Source organism: Lithobates pipiens, unplaced genomic scaffold (genome assembly GCF_037356315.1).
Source record: "Lithobates pipiens isolate NorthernLeopardFrog02 unplaced genomic scaffold, aLitPip1_a1.2 Scaffold_18, whole genome shotgun sequence".
In the NCBI taxonomy this organism is placed as follows: domain Eukaryota; kingdom Metazoa; phylum Chordata; class Amphibia; order Anura; family Ranidae; genus Lithobates; species Lithobates pipiens.
This window is the reverse complement of record NW_027507758.1, coordinates 69,029,853-69,047,103: the sequence shown is the minus strand read 5'-3', so window position 1 is coordinate 69,047,103 and position 17,251 is coordinate 69,029,853. Positions and strand designations below refer to the sequence as shown.

The 17,251-nt window shown below is 43.7% G+C and overlaps 1 protein-coding gene across 1 annotated transcript in view; it reads left to right on the top strand.

Annotated features, from left to right (window-relative positions):
• USH2A (usherin) overlaps positions 1-17,251 on the top strand; it is a 437,205-nt gene that overhangs the window by 357,434 nt on the left and 62,520 nt on the right. Inside the window, exon 20 of the mRNA XM_077485085.1 lies at positions 1,877-2,021. Coding sequence (XP_077341211.1) covers positions 1,877-2,021 — 145 coding nt within the window. The remainder of the gene's footprint in view (positions 1-1,876; positions 2,022-17,251) is intronic.

The following is a 17,251-nucleotide window of genomic DNA, read 5'->3' as shown; positions in this document are numbered from 1 at the left end:
AGTGGCCGCGCAGTGCGTCCCTGGCATTCCGGCCGGAGAGATCGTCGAGGCAACATCTCCTGGAGAAGAAGAAGAAGAAGAACGGAAGGCGGCGGCGGCGGCGGCGGCGACAGAAGACCGGGCCACCGCCTGTAAAAGAGCTATAAGAAGGCGCGGTGGCCCGGCAGAAGAACCGAAGAGGGGGACAAGACCCCCGAAGTCGGGAGAAGAGGCCGGCGGCGAGGAAGAAAGCCGGACTCCTCCGCTAGCAAAAGAGCTACAAGAAGATAGCGGAGGAGTCTGGTGAGAAGACCCCCGAAGACGGAAGACCCCCGGAGCTGTGCAATAAAGTATTTTATCTCGTGTGTTGTGTTTTTTTTTGTACTTTTATTTTACAGGTGAATGGGTAGGGGTACATTGTACCCCATACTCATTCACATAGGGTGGGGGGGCCGGTATCCGGGGGCCCCTTTATTAAAGGGGGCTCCCGGATTCCGATAAGCCCCCCGCCCGCAGACCTCGACAAACAACGGCCAGGGTTGTCGGGAAGAGGCCCTTGTCCTCATCAACATGGGGACAAGGTGCTTTGGGGTGGGGGGGCCGCGCGGCCCCCCTTCCCCAAGGCACCCCCCATGTTGAGGGCATGCGGCCTGGTACGGTTTAGGAGGGGGGGCGCTCGCTCGCTCGCCCCCCTTTCCTGGCCGGCCGGGTAGCGTGCTCGGACAAGGGTCTGTTGTGGACTTGGGGGGGACCCCCACGCCGATTTTTTTCGGCGTTGGGGTTCCCCTTTAAGTCCATACCAGGCGGCGGGGCCAGCGACGTCTCCTTCGCAGGCCCCGCCTACCTGGAGACGCGCTCGAAATGAGCGGACTTTCCTCCGCGTGTGTGGGCGAGTCCGTTCATTTCAAAAGTAGGGCGGATAGTATGGCGGACTTAGTACGCCGTATTAGTCCGCTCAAAAAGTGGTGTGTGTGGTCAAGTCTGTTCATTCGAAAGTATGACGGACTGTCCGTCGGGTTGTATGACGGACTAAGTAGGCCATACAATCCGCCCGTGTGTACGTGGCTTTAGAGACTCTAATCTCTATCTGAGCTCCAGGTCGGTGTGGTGGAACTTACACAAGGTTAAAGACCTTCTCCTCTCCTCCATGTCATAGTGTTTGGCCTGGTGATTGGGCGCCCAGGCCCAGTGCACCCTGGCACGAAGGGGAGACGGTCACATGCTCCTCCATGCCTGGAAGTACAAGGTATTTCCAAGAGCTCCAACAGACACATGGAGCAGGAAGTGAGAACAGCAAACATAAGTGTTATGCCGTGTACACACGATCGGAATTCTCGTCGGAAAAAGCTCTGATGTTTTTCCCGAAGGAATTCCGACGGAATTCGGCTCAAGCTGTCTTGCCTACACACGGTCACATTAAATTCCGATCGTTTATAACGCAGTGACGTACAACACGTACAACGTGACTAGAAAAAGGAAGTTCAATAGCCAGTAGCCAATAGCTTCTGTCTCGTAGTTGAATCTGAGCCTGCGTGATTTTTGGCGTGTCGGAATTGCATACACATGATCGGAATTACCGATAGAAAGTTTTTCCGTCTGAAAAATTGAGAACATGCTATAAATTTTTGGCTGGCGGAAATTCGGACAGCTAAATTCCGATGGAGCATACACACGGTCGCATTTTCCGATGAAAAACTCTCATCGGTCTTTTTCTGCCCAGAATTCAGATCGTGTGTACGCGGCATTAGTGAGTGAAGGGCGTGGCTTGGCAAGAAAACCTGTCCATTTCCTTGAATGAACAAATGACAGATTCTCTTTAAACTTGACTTAGAATAGATGTTCCATTTTATATGTTGGTATCAGGCAATTCTAAATATACACATTTGTCTTTCTCCAGGTGATCTATGTTGCTGAGAGTGATGAATTTTTTTATGAAGCATCGGGGCTGGAGCCTTATATGGAATACGTCTTTACTGTAACGCTGTGCAATAAGGTGGGCTGTGTGACCAGTGACCCTGAATTTGGGAAGACGTTGGCAGCAGGTGGGAATTTTATATACTATCACATTATTAAAAAAAATAACAATGTGGTATAAATAGACTTTATTATAGCATGGAACCATTAACCACTTAAGCCCCGGATCATTTGGCTGGCAAAAGACCAGAGTGTTTTTTGCAATTCGGCACTGCGTCGCTTTAACTGACAATTGCGTGGTCGTGCGACTTGGCTCCCAAACAAAGTTGATGTCCTATTTTTCCCACAAATAGAACTTTCTTTTGGTGGCATTTGATCACCTCTGCGGTTTTTATTTTTTGCGCTATAAACAAAAAAAGAGTGACAATTTTTAAAAAAACGCATTATTTTTTACTTTTTGCTATAATTAATATGCCCAAAAAATATATAATTTTTTTTTCCCTCAGTTTAGACCGATACATATTCTACATATTTTTGGCAATTATCGATTGATTGGTTTGTGCAAAAGTTATAGCCTCTACAAAATAGCGGACAGTTTTATGGCATTTTTATTAATATTTTTTTTTTCACTAGTAATGGTGGTGATCAGCAATTTTTATTGTGACTCCGACATTATGACGGACACATCAGACAGTTTTGGCGCTATTTTAGGAACATTCACATTTATACAGCGATCGGTGCAAGTAAAAATGCATTGATTACTGTGTAAATGTGACTGGCAGTGAAGGGGTTAACCACTAGGGGGCACTGTAGGGGTTAAGTGTGTCCAAGGAGTGATTCTAACTGTGGGGGGGAAGGGCTATGTGTGACACAATACTAATCACCGCTCCTGATTACAGGGAGCTGTGATCGGTGTCCTATTACTAGGCAAGCGGTTAATATGTAAATCAGCATTTCCCTTCTTCCTCTCCGGTATCCCCGTGGTCATTGAGTCCACGGGACCCGTGATCACGCTCACGGAGGCCGCGGTGGGTGAGCATCTGTAGGTTAATCTGCCTGTACGTGCCCTTTTGCCGACGTATATCGACGTGAGGCTGTCGGCAAGCGGTTAAAGAATATCAGATTAACAGGAAAACAGTAACTATATGTGACAGACCATCCTTCACCCAGCTTGGGTTCCTCTGTCAAGATACAGCTTCCTCCACCCTGGAACCAGGAACAGCGTTTTGTAGCTGAGCACCCAAGAACTAGATGACACCAGCTTAGGTGCAAACTGGAACTCACTTTATTATAAATTCACACAGAATATATAGCACACAAGATCAGGTAAGAGCCTGATCACATTACCCTAACAATGCAAACTGTAAACAGTAGTCTCATTAGCACATCTAAAGAACAACCTTAGGAGCTTAGGAGCCTTAGGCCTTAAGAGCCTGATCACATTACCCTAACAATGCAAAATGTAAACAGTAGTCTCATTAGCACATCTAAGGAACAGCAAACAGCTAAAAGTGATCTAATTAACTAGGCAAGACAAGCCTAGGTGACTTATGTCACTGCCCACCCAAACAATGCTTTGATTAAAGCGGAGGTCCACACAAAAAGGGAACTTCTGCTTTTCGGAACCCTCCCCCTCCGGTGACACAATTGGCACCTTTCAGGGGTAGAGGGGGTGCAGATACCTGTATAATACAGGTATTTGTACCCACTCCCAGGCATAGACCCCCACAGGGGTCTACGTCACTTCCCTGCTGGGTGACACATGGGTCCCAGAGACAGCAGAGGTCATTCAGATTGCACAGCACGACTTGCGCATGCACAGCAGGGAACCAGGAAGTGAAGCTGCAACCAAAGATGGCGGCAGCATCCGAGGACCGAGGGACGGGTTGGCCTCGAGTGCCGACATCGCGGGCACCCTGGACAGGTAAGTGTCCTTATTTTAAAAGTCAGCAGCTGCAGTATTTGTAGCTTCTGACTTTAAAAAAAATAAAATTTGGTGGACCTCCGCTTTAATCAGTGATCCCACCCAACCTCAGACTCTCTGGCACCAGTCTACAACAATCTATGAAGCAAAGCTCATACAATGTTCCAGCAGCCTGAAAAAAGTGGAAATAATTTATCTTCATAGATTTCTTGAGGGATATTGTTAATAAATATTCCTGTCAAACAAGATATTATCGAATACAATTTTACAGGGTATCAAAAAATGGTCTCAAGGGTCAAAGTCTGCACCTCCTAGGCCCTGACTTGGGGGGCCTTAAATATAGGATATATACACTCAGCATCTAAAAGTCACAGCCCTACCTTATCCCTTCCAATTGCGGTCTGTTGTCAGCCAGTGCTGGAGGCCAAAACTGCATTGGAGCGCTCTAAACAGACTTTTTGGTTGCAGTAATCCTCAATATATAAATACCTGGGAGCCCCAAATGCGAGGATACTGTCTCTATAAATAGGAGAACTGCAAAGATGTTGGGCAGTGGCCTCACAGCCACACATCACTTGTTGGTCATGGAGTCTTCTTTCTCCCATGGGTGTCTGGAACATTGGAAACCAAGCCATTTCCTGCAGTCTCTGAGGGCAATATTGGCAACTCAGGACCTGGTTGTAGCTATCCCAGACAAAGCTTGAAATGTTCCAGGTGCAGTTGCTTTCTCCAGCAGCTCACTGGGCCCCTTCCCTCTAGGGCACAATCCCCAGCGCACACTCTAGCCCCTCCAATGACAGCAGTGGTCTCTGTTGGGCGCAACAGTTTGGTCCCAATCAGGCAAAACACACCTCTTGGGGGAGAATTGCCTCTCCCTACTGTCCTAGATGTACCCCAGATGCTGCCACCCTCAAACACATGTTATGGAGATGCCCCAAACTTCACTGCTACTGGTCCTCCTTTGTTCAGGTACTCAATGACATATATTATTATTATTATTTTTATTATTATACAGAATTTATATAGTGCCAGCACTTTACAATATAGGGGCAGACAATACAGTTACAATACAATTCAATACAGGAGAAACCAGAGGCACCTGCTCATTCTACTTCAATCCCCTTAGATCCACTACTAGCTATCCTGGGCATTATTCCAAAGGAAGTAATTAAATTGCTTGGATTGATTTTACAGGCTTTCACCCACTCCCCTAGCTCTATTGCAATGGTGCATTTCCATTGGTTCTAATTTAAGGATGGAAGAATTGACTTACAAGCATAGGGTTTGCCCAAAAAAAAAATTGGCCCCTGTGGTTGACCTCTACTGAGTCAACATTCCCCACTTCAATATCTTCCAGTTGATTTTTGGACATGTGCTATTGGTCTGCTTTTTCCAGCATATTTTCAAATAGTATGGCTGTATGCCTATTATGCACTGCTCTTTAGGTCGCCGTAACTTGTGTTTGATCTCACATTCAAGATGAGATGGGATTACATGTACTTTGACAATTTGGAAGTCAAAGTATAGTTTTTCTTTTATTTTGTATATGTTTTGTTTTTTTGTTTTTTATGTTTTTTCAGGTTTAATTTTCCATAAAAAATCACTTTCTATGTGAACCTGAAAACAGCCATGTTTTCCTTTAAAGCTGCCAAAAATCAAACTTTAGAAGTACAGTTTGTGGACACTGTTCCCCAGAATCTCTATTCCTGTCTGTCTTTTTTCCTTTTTGATTTACTGCTTTTCCCAAAATCTGCACAGAGCTGGTGGTAAAATTCTCTGCACTGTGCTTAGAATTTACTGCACTAACAGCTCATCTTTTGTGAGATACTTAGCATGGACCTTCCAACAAAATGTACGGTCTGCTAATCCTGTAGATCGGGGGTACCCAACCTTTTGACCTTCCTGGGCCGCATTGGAAGAAGAGGAATTGTCTTGGGCCACTCATAAAATACACTAACAATAAGGATAGCTGATGAGCAGAAAAAGTTGGGCATATCAAAAGTCAGTGGAGGAACTACTAGAGTCGCAGCAGTCGCACTTGTGACCAGGCCCTGGCATTCCCCCAATGTCAGGGGGCCCCAGCGGGATTGCTAGTCACAGGGCTCTGAGCTGAGAGTGTCTCTCTCATACAGATCAGAGCTGGCATTGACAGTTCTCCCTCCCCTCTCTCCTCTCTCGCATGGGATGAGAGAGGAGTCAGCCGATCTGCTCCTTCTCCCCCCACCGCTCTCCTTCTGTGTGTGTACACCACGGTAAGTCAAGTGTGAAGCTGATAAGCTCACACTTCCCGCAGTACACACATAGGAGGAGCGTGGCAGTGGTAGAAGGAGCAGATCGGCTTTCTCCTCTCTCATCCAGTATGAGAGAGGAGGGAGGGGAGGGAGAATGGTCAATGCCAGCTCTGAGCTGTATGATAGAGAAACTCTCAGCTCAGAGACCTGTTGAGGAGATAGGCAGCATTAATGAGCACTGATCAGCTGCATTGATAGGCAGGGTTGACAGGAGGCACTGATGGGCACCGATAGGTGGGATTTATGAGCACTGAAAGGCTGCATTGATAGGAGCCACTGATAGGTAGGATTGATGAGAACTGGTAGGCGGCATTAATGATCACTGATACGCAGCACTGATGGGTACTGATAAGCTGCACTGATGGCAGTGATGAGCAATTATCTGTGGCATTGATAGGTGGCACTGATGGTCATTCATGAGCACTAATAGGCAGCACTGATGGGCACTGATATGCCACATTTATGAGCACTGATATGTGGCATTGATGGCCACTGATAGGCAGCATTGATGAGCATTGATAGGCGGCACTGATAGACATCATTGATGGGCACGATAGACATCATTGATGAGCACTGATAGGTGGCACTGATAGGTGGCACTGATAGGCAGCACTGATTATCAGTGTAAACAATTTACTGACATTGTTGGCGGTTAATGGCTCTCCTTTCCTTACAGAGCCACAGCGTGGGAGGAAAAGGCTGCCGATAACCAGCAAGTCTGCTTACATATGATCAGCTGATCACATGGTAAAGGGTCACGGTGATTGCACTGGATGCACGTCCCAGGAGGCATATGAGAGGCAGGTTTCTGGGAGGATGTCCATGGACGCCCTCCTAAAATTGGAAATCCGGGGCTCTGATGGAAGGGTGTGGGGGGATCAGGGGGGCCCATCATGGTTTCTTGCACTGGGGCCTTGAAGGTTCTAGTTACGCCTCTGTCACAAGTTAATGATTATGGATATAGATAATGTACCTATCTGAGTAATAAAATTTAATTATTTTGTTATAAAAGTAAAAGAGGGCAACATAAAACGAGTGCAATATTTTAAACTGTTTTTGATAAACTAACGCATCAATATCTGGTTGGATGGATGGAGTAGAAAATCTTAAGGTGCTCATCAGATATTTTGGTTCTAATTTTGCCCTTCGTTTGCTTTATCCTTGAAAATAGTTACTCACAAATATAGGCGCTGCCGAAAACTGATGACACGAATAAGGCGTGATTGTGAAGAGTGGGGAATTTTATTTTGGAAAGCTAAAACGTAAACAGTCCAGTAAAGACACACTGACACATTTTTCTTTGGTTGCATGTGTTCGCTATCGCTAAGTGTAAATGCATTTTTACAAAATATTCCCTAAAATCAACATTTGAAGTAAGTTTATGATTTTTTGTGGGACCTATTTATAGCTACCGTGGGCCACATGTGGCCTGGGGGCTACAATTTGGACACCCCTGCTGAAGACCCTCCATCCCATATAAAAAATAAATGCACTGTTAAAAAATAAATAAAAAACAATATGAGAAGAAAAAAAACATATTACAGCTTCCTGTGGGTGAGGGTGATATCAGTGAGCCTGCTATTGGATTTCTGGGGAAAATGAGAAGCCAGAGTCTTGCAAGAAATCACTCCAGCAAGACATGGGATCTTTAATGTAGTTGAAAGTTAGGGTAAAAGTTATACTATACCTTCAGACTGGGTTATACTATACTATATGTGGAGTGGCTTGCAGCAGGACGTCCGGTGAAGCGGAATCCACTTGTTCAACGAGGGATCACTCTACTGATCCTCTCTGACCAGGTGGATATCAGGTCTGTGTCTGCTCCGCTATGCAGAGCAGACACAAACACAGTCCCACTCTCCTCTATGGGGCAATCAGATGTAAATGGACAAGCGATCTGCCAGACGGATAAGGAATAGGACCTCCATCTGTCTGTTTTTGGTGGACAGGATCGGATGGCAGCGGGTGTCAGCAGACTTGTCCGCTAACATCCGCCGGCTGCTCCATAGAAGAAACTGGAAGGTCCAATCAGGTATCCCTGAAAAACTGACAGGCGGACCTGATCAAATCGCCAGTGTGAAAGGGGCTGTAGTGTTTTTTTAGCTTAACATATTGAGCACAATAAAATATATATTCCCCAGTAAATTATTTGCTAAAGTTCACAGAACAGAACTTGCAGTTTACAACTTTCAATGCTGCTAGCTCCTGCTTTCTTAGTGCAGCTTCCCTGAACTTCCATTCTTCACAGGAAAGAGTAAAAATGGACAGTGCAATTTCTAGCCAGTCTGTTAGCTTGGAGAAGGATGGGGGAGGAGGAGGACAGGGGAGCAGGGGAATACCTTGCCAACATAAGCTAAAGGGCTGTTTGTTTCTATTGATGAACACAGTGTAGGGAGACACAGCTCTAGTCCCTGAATGCAAAGGTGGCTCAATAGGATGTTGCAAGATAAAAGATGCACCCTGAAACATGAACCTTGGGGCAGTGATCATGGCCAGCTTAAAATGGAACATAGGCAATAGACGTGTGCAATTTGTTTCATTCCGAATTAGTTTTTTAATGAATTTCAACAAATTCCTTAATTCAGAAATATCCAAATTAAGGAAAACCCATTTAAAGTATTTTTCGGAAATTCGGAAAATACTAAATTAGAAAATCCAAAAACCTTAAAATTTTGAAATAATAACTAATAATACCTTAACTATTACTAACTTTAAAATTATAGGTATTGGAATTTCCTTTCAAATTTGGCTGTTAGTGAACGTAACGAATATGAATTTATCCAAAGTTACGAATTATCTAAAATAACGAATTGCCGTATCTAAATGAATGGAACATAACAAATTAACAATAAATAAATAACAGTAATAAAATCTTGTTATTATTATTATTTATTATTATTAATTTGTTCCATTTGTTTGATGCAACATTCATTATTTCGGATAATTTGTAACTTCAGATGAATTTGTATTTGTTACATTTACCAACAGCCAAATTTTAAACAAAATTACAGTACCTATAATTTAGTTATTTATGATTAGTTAATTAGTTAGTTCGTTATTATTTAAAATTTTTGGATTTTCTTTCTTATTTTCGGAGTTACAAATTTATGAATTTATGAAATTATGAATTTTTTGAATTTATGAATTGCAATCATAATGAATGACCTGAAAACTAAAATATTTTTCAGCAGTGCACATGTCTAATAGGCAAGAAATAAAAGATACCAAAGCTGCATATTTAGTAAGTGATTATATCAGCTGCTGAAAGTGCATAAAAAACTGAGGGTCCAATATCACTTTACCTGTTCATGTTTACTTGCCAGGTGGAGGGTCTGCAAGATAAGTTGAGCTCATATTTTTTGTGCAAGGTTTGCGTGAAAAAAAAAAACTCTATAAGCAACACTGGAGGGATACAGTGTAATTATAGTATTCAGATACTCCCACTTAAAAGGTTCATTGGCATGGCCAGTCTCATTATCTACAGATCATAAGCAGGAAAGAATCTTAAAAAAAAACTGGAGTTACCCTTTCAACATGAATCAGTTGACAAAGGATCATGGAGTCCCAACAGCTTGCAATATGTGTATTTTTTATTTATTTTTTTATTTTTTATGAAATTACGTTAGTTTCCCAAAGAAATCGCTAGCGTTGCAGTTTTCTTGCATGTATGTCCCGTTCTCTGCCTGTGTTGCTTTTCTATGGCAATTAAAAACACAGATGCTAATCTGAAGAGTATATGTTTTCCAGCATCTGGCTCTCTGGCAGATTCTTAAGGCAGCTGTGTTTCTTGACTTAGACTTGCCTCTGGGTCTTGTGGGGTAATGATGCTGACGGGCTGTCTTGTCTGTCTTGGAACCTACAAAGTGATGTAGATTCGGAATCCCAAATTGATGCTAAGTAAATTGTGCATCTTTGTCAGACAGCACGCAGGATGTCACGCTGATTGTTTCTGCTGCCTACGTACAGTATGTTGCTGTGTGTTATGTCCCATTAGGTTACTCAGAGCTGTCTTGTTGTGAGCCTGCCATGGATCTGCAGATTTGCAATGCTGGGATTGCACTTCATATATTGCGCCGCATTGTACAAAGTTGTACATTAGTAATTATCTAATCTGATTTCACTGGTGACAATCTAACAAACATAATGATTAATGTAAAAAAATAAAAATATTTGAACCCACACAAACAAATTTGATGTCAGCTATTAGATGTGAAATACATGCCATGCTCTGGGTAGGATGTCTAAGGGGTTATTGACAAGATTTTTTTGGATAGGGTGTAGAAGGATAAAACAAAAAAAAAAACATGTTGAGTTTTTATTGCTAAACTGTACATGCACATCACCCCACAGTTATAATCCAAAAATTAAAAACATGCTATTAACACCCCAATCCCCCCAATAAATAAAACACCAGACCTTTTATAATGTTATCATCGAACACTGACCCAAGGACCCAAGTTAGTAAAGTGGATAATTAACCATACAAACACTAAACATACAAAATAATTTATATATACTGTGTGTATATATATATATATATATATATATATATATATATATATATATATATATATATATAAACCATATGTGCCAAACAGTGATTTTACCCCACACCAGAAGTATGTTTTAGGGATTTTTCTGCCCACTTTTATTTAAAAGTGATGTAGCAATGTGGACTACAATTGCACAGTGCAGTGATTCCTGATCATGTCCATGTATCGTATTGTCCCTCTAGTGCCCAGTGCCACTAACTGACATTATATTTGTGATCCAAATCAAAGGGATTGCGGGCTTGGTAATTTCTCAGAATGGAAATTGCCTCGCATGCATATACACCTGGACCACATATCCCAGGGAGATCTTTGCTAACATTCACGAGATTGCTGTGAAGAGCTATGAAAGAGGCCAGAGACCAGCCCCACGCTCTTTTCCTCCTGAACCTTGTGTGTGACGGACCTCCCCGTACAGGGAAAGTGAGGTCGTGGCCTACCACATGGTGTACAACATCCCAACCCGGCTGAGAAGGGCCTAGCACTGCTTGCTGTTCATCAGACATCTATCCAGAACCACCTCGGCAGTCCAAGTGCTTTGCATCAGACGATTGTCGCAAATGATCTGCTGCAAGGACGCCTCTCTGGGAGCTGCTGTCCAGAAGGCATTGTATCGGCCTGGTCGTTGGTAAGAGGGCAATTGCCCACCTTTGCAAACCTTCCTTTGTTGCTCTATTGAGCAATAATTATATTGGTGAGGGTGTCCCTGTAAGGTGCCACATCCAAATTGTCTAGACAGAAGGAGGGTATCCCTTAAGTGGACTAACATAATTAGTAGAAAAAAAATATTTTATTAAACACAAAAAACATGATAAAAACAAAATATATTGGAATGGTTACAATTACTGTGTACCAATTGCAAAATCACCACAATGATTGACTGTAAAGATCTCATAATTCACCCGACGTGTTTTAGAGTATCTATGTCTACTTCTTCAGGGATGTTTATAAGAAGGTCAATCATACATCTATAATGTAGTAATAACAGAAAGTCAAATACAGAGTATACAAAGATGTACATTTATTGTTATTATGATTTTGTACTTTGTAATTGTAACCAATCCAATATATTATGTTTTTATCGCGCTTATTGTGTTTAATAAAATAAAATAAATTTCTACAAATTATGTTAGTGCCTTAAAAGTCCACTTAGGGGATACCCTCCTTCTGTCTTTGTTTCTCTATTGGGACACTGTGTACAGACAGCTTTACCCTGGGGAAACACTTTACTGCACTTCTGCCGGCGAAGACCATCAGACCTGCAACTGGGACATTGCTGTCTTTACTACTTAAAGGGCCCTCATACCATTCTTGTTTGATTGATCTCTCTCTTGTCTTGTTTGATTGATCTCTCATTAGGATTAAATGTTAAATAAGCCGACCTGGGTTCCCCCTTTAGAAGTCCTGCCAGGATTAATGCTAAACTCTTGCTTATCCTTTCAGGTCATGTTCAAGTGGTACTTGTACATAAGTGTATATAATATACTGCATTGTCAGATTGTCTTAACTTGTACCATTGTAGAGAAATTCTTCCGCTGAACTAGGATTGTTATCCAACGCTCAGCTGATCTATTACCTCCTCTTTGCAACAAGATCTTCTTTGAGTTATTTCGGTAAACATTAATAGAGTATATACTCCCTGAGTTATCTGATTTATTACTTTAAGGTGGTGCAAAGATGTCTGAACCCAGAGTGTCAGATAGGTTGGAATGTTCACAGTGTCATGCTGGTGCAGATGAACAGGTAAATCCAAGGGGGCCGTGCTACAGTAACACAAACATTCACATGGATATCTTCCCATGCAGGGACTCATACCATCAATATGACAAACTAACAATTTCCGGCCTCATGGCTCTCTTTGCAGCTTTACTACTCAGGCCTCATGCCTTGGTTCTCCTGACCATCAAACACATCCCAGTGCTCATGCACCAATCGCTGTACTTCTGCAGGCTTGGTTTCTTATCCTGCAGTTCCCAGCTTTGTCTGTCCTGACCTGGACAGTACGGTGTGACGTGCACCTCTGACTGTTAATGAGTGCCCTCCATCATGTCTGGGAGGACAACAAGGAGAGGGAGACGTTCCTATGGCACTGTGAGGGGGCCAGCAGTGTACAGTATGTGTCCTCAGGCAAAAGGGGACGTGGTCAGTCCACAGGCAGAGCATCATTTCTTCTGTTTAGCAATGTTGCTTGTGCTATCCAGCCACGGCATGCAGAAGAGGTGATGGACTGGCTTACTAAACCATCCTCATCCTCCTCATCCTCCGTCACCCAAGCAGAGACTAGTGAGCAGTCAACTGCAGCTGCCAGAGTGGCTAAACCTGCCTCCTTGTCCGCAGCTATTCCTGCAAAAGCCCCAGCATCAGGCATGGAGGAGGCAGCTGGGTTATTTGAACACAGCATCAGCCACTTGCTCCTTGACGATGCACAGCCATTACTTGATTCAAATGTTGGTTCTGAGGTTGAGGAAGGCAGGAATATGAGCCTACAGAGTGGGGAGGACACTGGTACACAAATTGGCAGTCATGTTCCCCCAGCTGCAGCGTATTGCCAAGTTGTCTCCAGTGATATTGAGGATGGAGGAGATGATGTTAATGTGGTCACTGATGTTACCTGGGTGTCGGATAGCGCAGAGGAGAAAAGTGAGGGTGAGGCCCAACCCCAATGAGACACCCATCATGAATCATGAGTAGAGTACAGCCACCCTATTCCATCACATTGTGGAGCTGTTATCTCCTGGTCCTTTTCCCACAGCTCAGCTATCTGGGCCTTTTTTAGCACACATGCAGCTAATCGCACTGTTGCAACTTGCAAACTTTGTCTCAAGCACATCAAGCGTGGCAAAAACACCAGCCATTTGGGTACCACATGCTTGTAAAGGCATTTATCCTCCCACTACTCAGCCCATTGGCAAGAGCACCTGAAAACCACACAAAAGGGGCGCATTTGTGTTCCTCCTCCTTACTGACCTCAGTCTGCCCCCACTATATCTTATGATCTCTCTGCAGGCTCCACTGACAGGAATGATGGTATAGCGCAGGGTGTTCCAGGTCCTTGCAGCACATCTGTCAGTAGCACACCATCAGCTGTAGACTATATCTGGAAAATTTCTCTGCCCCAGCGAAAAAATAAATAAATACAGTCACTGCCCAGCATTTAAATGCAAGCTTGTCAAAGCTGCTGGCTCTACAACTTCTGCCTTTCTGCCTTGTGGATTCTACCCTCTTCAGTCAAATTGCAGAATGTGCTGTACCACAATGGCAGGTTCCCTGTCGCTATTTCTTTTCATGTAAGGCCATTCCAGCTCTGTACCATCACGTGGAAGACAATGTTGTGGCATCGTTGGGAAAGGCAGTCAGCCGCAAAGTCCATGTTACTGCTGACACGTGGTACAGCAAGCATGGGCAGGGACGATATATTTCATTCACAACACACTGGGCAACTCTGCTTGCAACTCAGAAGGATGAAAGACAGGGCTCATTGCTACAGCTTGTTGTGCCGCCACGTCTCCATACAGCTAGTGGTGATGATGTGAGTTTTTTCATCTCTACCCCTTCCTCCTCCTCCATGCCCTCCTCTGCTGAATTGTCCTAAGAACCACAAGTACCCCTAAGCATTCAAGGGGCTATTCAATGAGTCAGGCTAAGAGGTGCCATGCAGTGCTTCAGCTGGTGTGTCTAGGGCACAGGAACCACACCAGGGCAGAGATTCTTGCAGCTCTGCAGAGGCAGGTCCAAAGGTGGTTCACGCCACACCAGCTGGAGACAGGAATGGTGGAGTGTGATAATGGCACAAGCCTCCTTTCCGCCCTTAGACAGGGAAAGTTGACACATGTGCCATGCCTGGCACATATGCTCAATTTGGTGGTGCAGCTTTTCTTAAATAGGTGCCATGGGTTGGAAGATCTGCTAAAGCAGGCCAGAAGAGTCTGTATCTATTTCAGGAGCTCATACACAGCCAGTGCTTGGTTGGCTGAAATTCAGCGGGAATTCCACCTGCCTGTAAAACGCCTGATTTGTGACATGCTCACCAGGTGGAACTTGACTTTGGCAATGCTGCAGCAGCTGCACATGCAGCAGATGGCCTGTGTGAGTACTTTTGTGAGTATGGCACAATGACAGGCTCAGGCTGGCTGAGATTTTTTCCCCATGCCAATGGCTGCTCATAAAGGATGCATGCACTATACTGTAACCATTTGAGGAGCCCACAAGGATGGTGAGCCATGACAATGCATGCATCAGTAACACAATCCCTGTTGTGTTCCTGCTGGAGCAGACTCTGCATGGCATTATGGACAAGACACTAGAGGCAGGGCAGCGGAAGTAAGACCATTGTTCCTAAGCCACAGAACACACAAGAGGAGAGGAAGGAGGAGGAGGTGAAGGATTCTTGAAGTTTTGGAATCATTGAAGCAGAAGAAGACATACGTCAAACAATAAGAAATGGTTTTCTATCCCCAGAACCCTTGGGAGTAGTATGTGGCTGGTAGGAGGCAGTTTCAGATACTGTAATCCTCAGTGACCCAGTGTAGTCTGTTTCTCATGCAGTGCACGGGCTCCCTCACACTTTAAAGCCTGCAAAAGGACCCAAGAATACGTGGCATAAAAGAGAAGGATCACTATTGGTTGGCAACCCTCCTTGACCACCATTTCAAGCATAAAGTCTCAGAACTCATCCCGTCCCCACAGAGAGTGCAGAAGAAGAAATCTCTTGAGAACACCTTAAAGAGAAGTTTAACACTTTCCCTGACTCTGGTAGGTTCCAGTTTTGAGGCTTCTGTTGGTCAAGAGAGGAACTAATTGATGCATTTGACAATTTAGTCCTTGCCGCCCAGGGTTGTCAGCTTCATTATCCCATCGGCAGCATATGCATCACATGGTGGATGATTATCTAGGGGCGAAAACAGAGATGGAGAGGCTTCCAGTCGATAATCCCCTGGCTTACTGGGTCATGAGAATAGACCTCACAGTAGAAGCACATGCATTATAATGAATAGGCAGAGGGCTGTTGAGCCTGGAGAGAGCCCTCCCATCCTTAAAGGCACAGGGGCGCACTGCACTATTAATATCTGTGTTCGTCTTTAAAAAGGGTCAAGTTGTGGCATCTGTTTTGAACTCCTTGGATCCCAGACTCTGCTTTGGCTAGGCTCTAACCAACAAATTAAAGCCTAAATTTAGTAAACAAAAAAAAATCACAAGATACAAGAAGTGTCCCCTTGTACTGCTGTTTTAGTTGAAATCTAAAGTACTCTGCTCCCCCCCCCCCCTCTGGACCTGTCACAGGGACCCATCAAGATTGCAGATTTTTCCAACCCCTTTTACCCCCTCCTCCATTCAAAGGAGCTGTGCCATTGCTTTCATGAATGAAAATTTCTCTATGAACAGAGGACGGTGGGTGAATGAAAAGGTCTACCATCTCCATTCATAGATCACTGCTTCTATGAATAGAGGAGGGTGATTATAAGGGTGGGCATGGTTGGCATTTTTGACAGGTGTCTGTCACAGGTCCCTCAGTTCTATAAACCCCCAAAGCACCAGAAGATTACAACTGTGAAAGGCATGGGGGCAGAAGATTTAGAAATTCAACTAAAACAGCTGCCAGCAGCACAAGGAACGATTTTAATGAAATTTAGCACTTGTCATGTACACTGATTTATTTTTTCTAGCATTTGACTAAAATTAGACTTTGAGCCCTATTCCTTCATTTCACATACCTTTCTTTCACATTCCAAAGCTTCAGTGGGGTAATTGAGCATGCCAAATACAATGTAGTTTAAAATAACTATCCCAAATGAAAAGAAAATGAAGATGTCCTCCACTAAGGCATTAAATATGGCATGTTCTGCACTTATATACCAAAAAAAAAAAAACACCCTACCTTTATAATAATCACACAACACCAGGATTGGAGTTAAATGGCTATAGCAGCCTTTTTAATAACCAAACTATAATAACAAATAAATCACAGATAAATAACTTAACAACCTAAACACATAGTGCATCAAAGAAAATTGGAACCACAAGGTCCTAATAGGCATCAAAACCAATACGGTACCTGCAAGTTACTTCTCAGGCCTCCAGCCACAAACCACCGACTGAGAGACAACTGACAGGTACTCATACGCCAACTGGGAGCCGTACCTCAGACAGTTCCCTACGCCATACTTTTTGTGTCCATATGAACCTAAAAGGTCTAGCCAAATTAGGCTCCCCACAGTCACCAAAAACCTGCATGAAATCCTACTAAATGCAGGGCGGGAGGGTGGGAAGGTGTTCCTAGCTTGCTGACCTACCAAATACCAACACTTCAGTACAGCCCCACCTCCCCTTGCCCCAATCAAACTTTCTTGCCCCTTCAACTTAGCCCAAACTTTGTTATCCCTCTTCACACAAGCCCCTTTATCCCTTGTCATGACAGCCCTTCATCTATGGCTTTCTGTTTTTTTTTTTTTTTTTTCCACAAAAAAATTTTTTATTTTTCAAAGATAAAGTAATCACATACATGTCATAGCAAACTGGTACAGAAAGGTAACAACAAATACTGTGCGGTACAATGACAAAGCATATTGAGGCTAAACATTTGAGTTACTAGACAT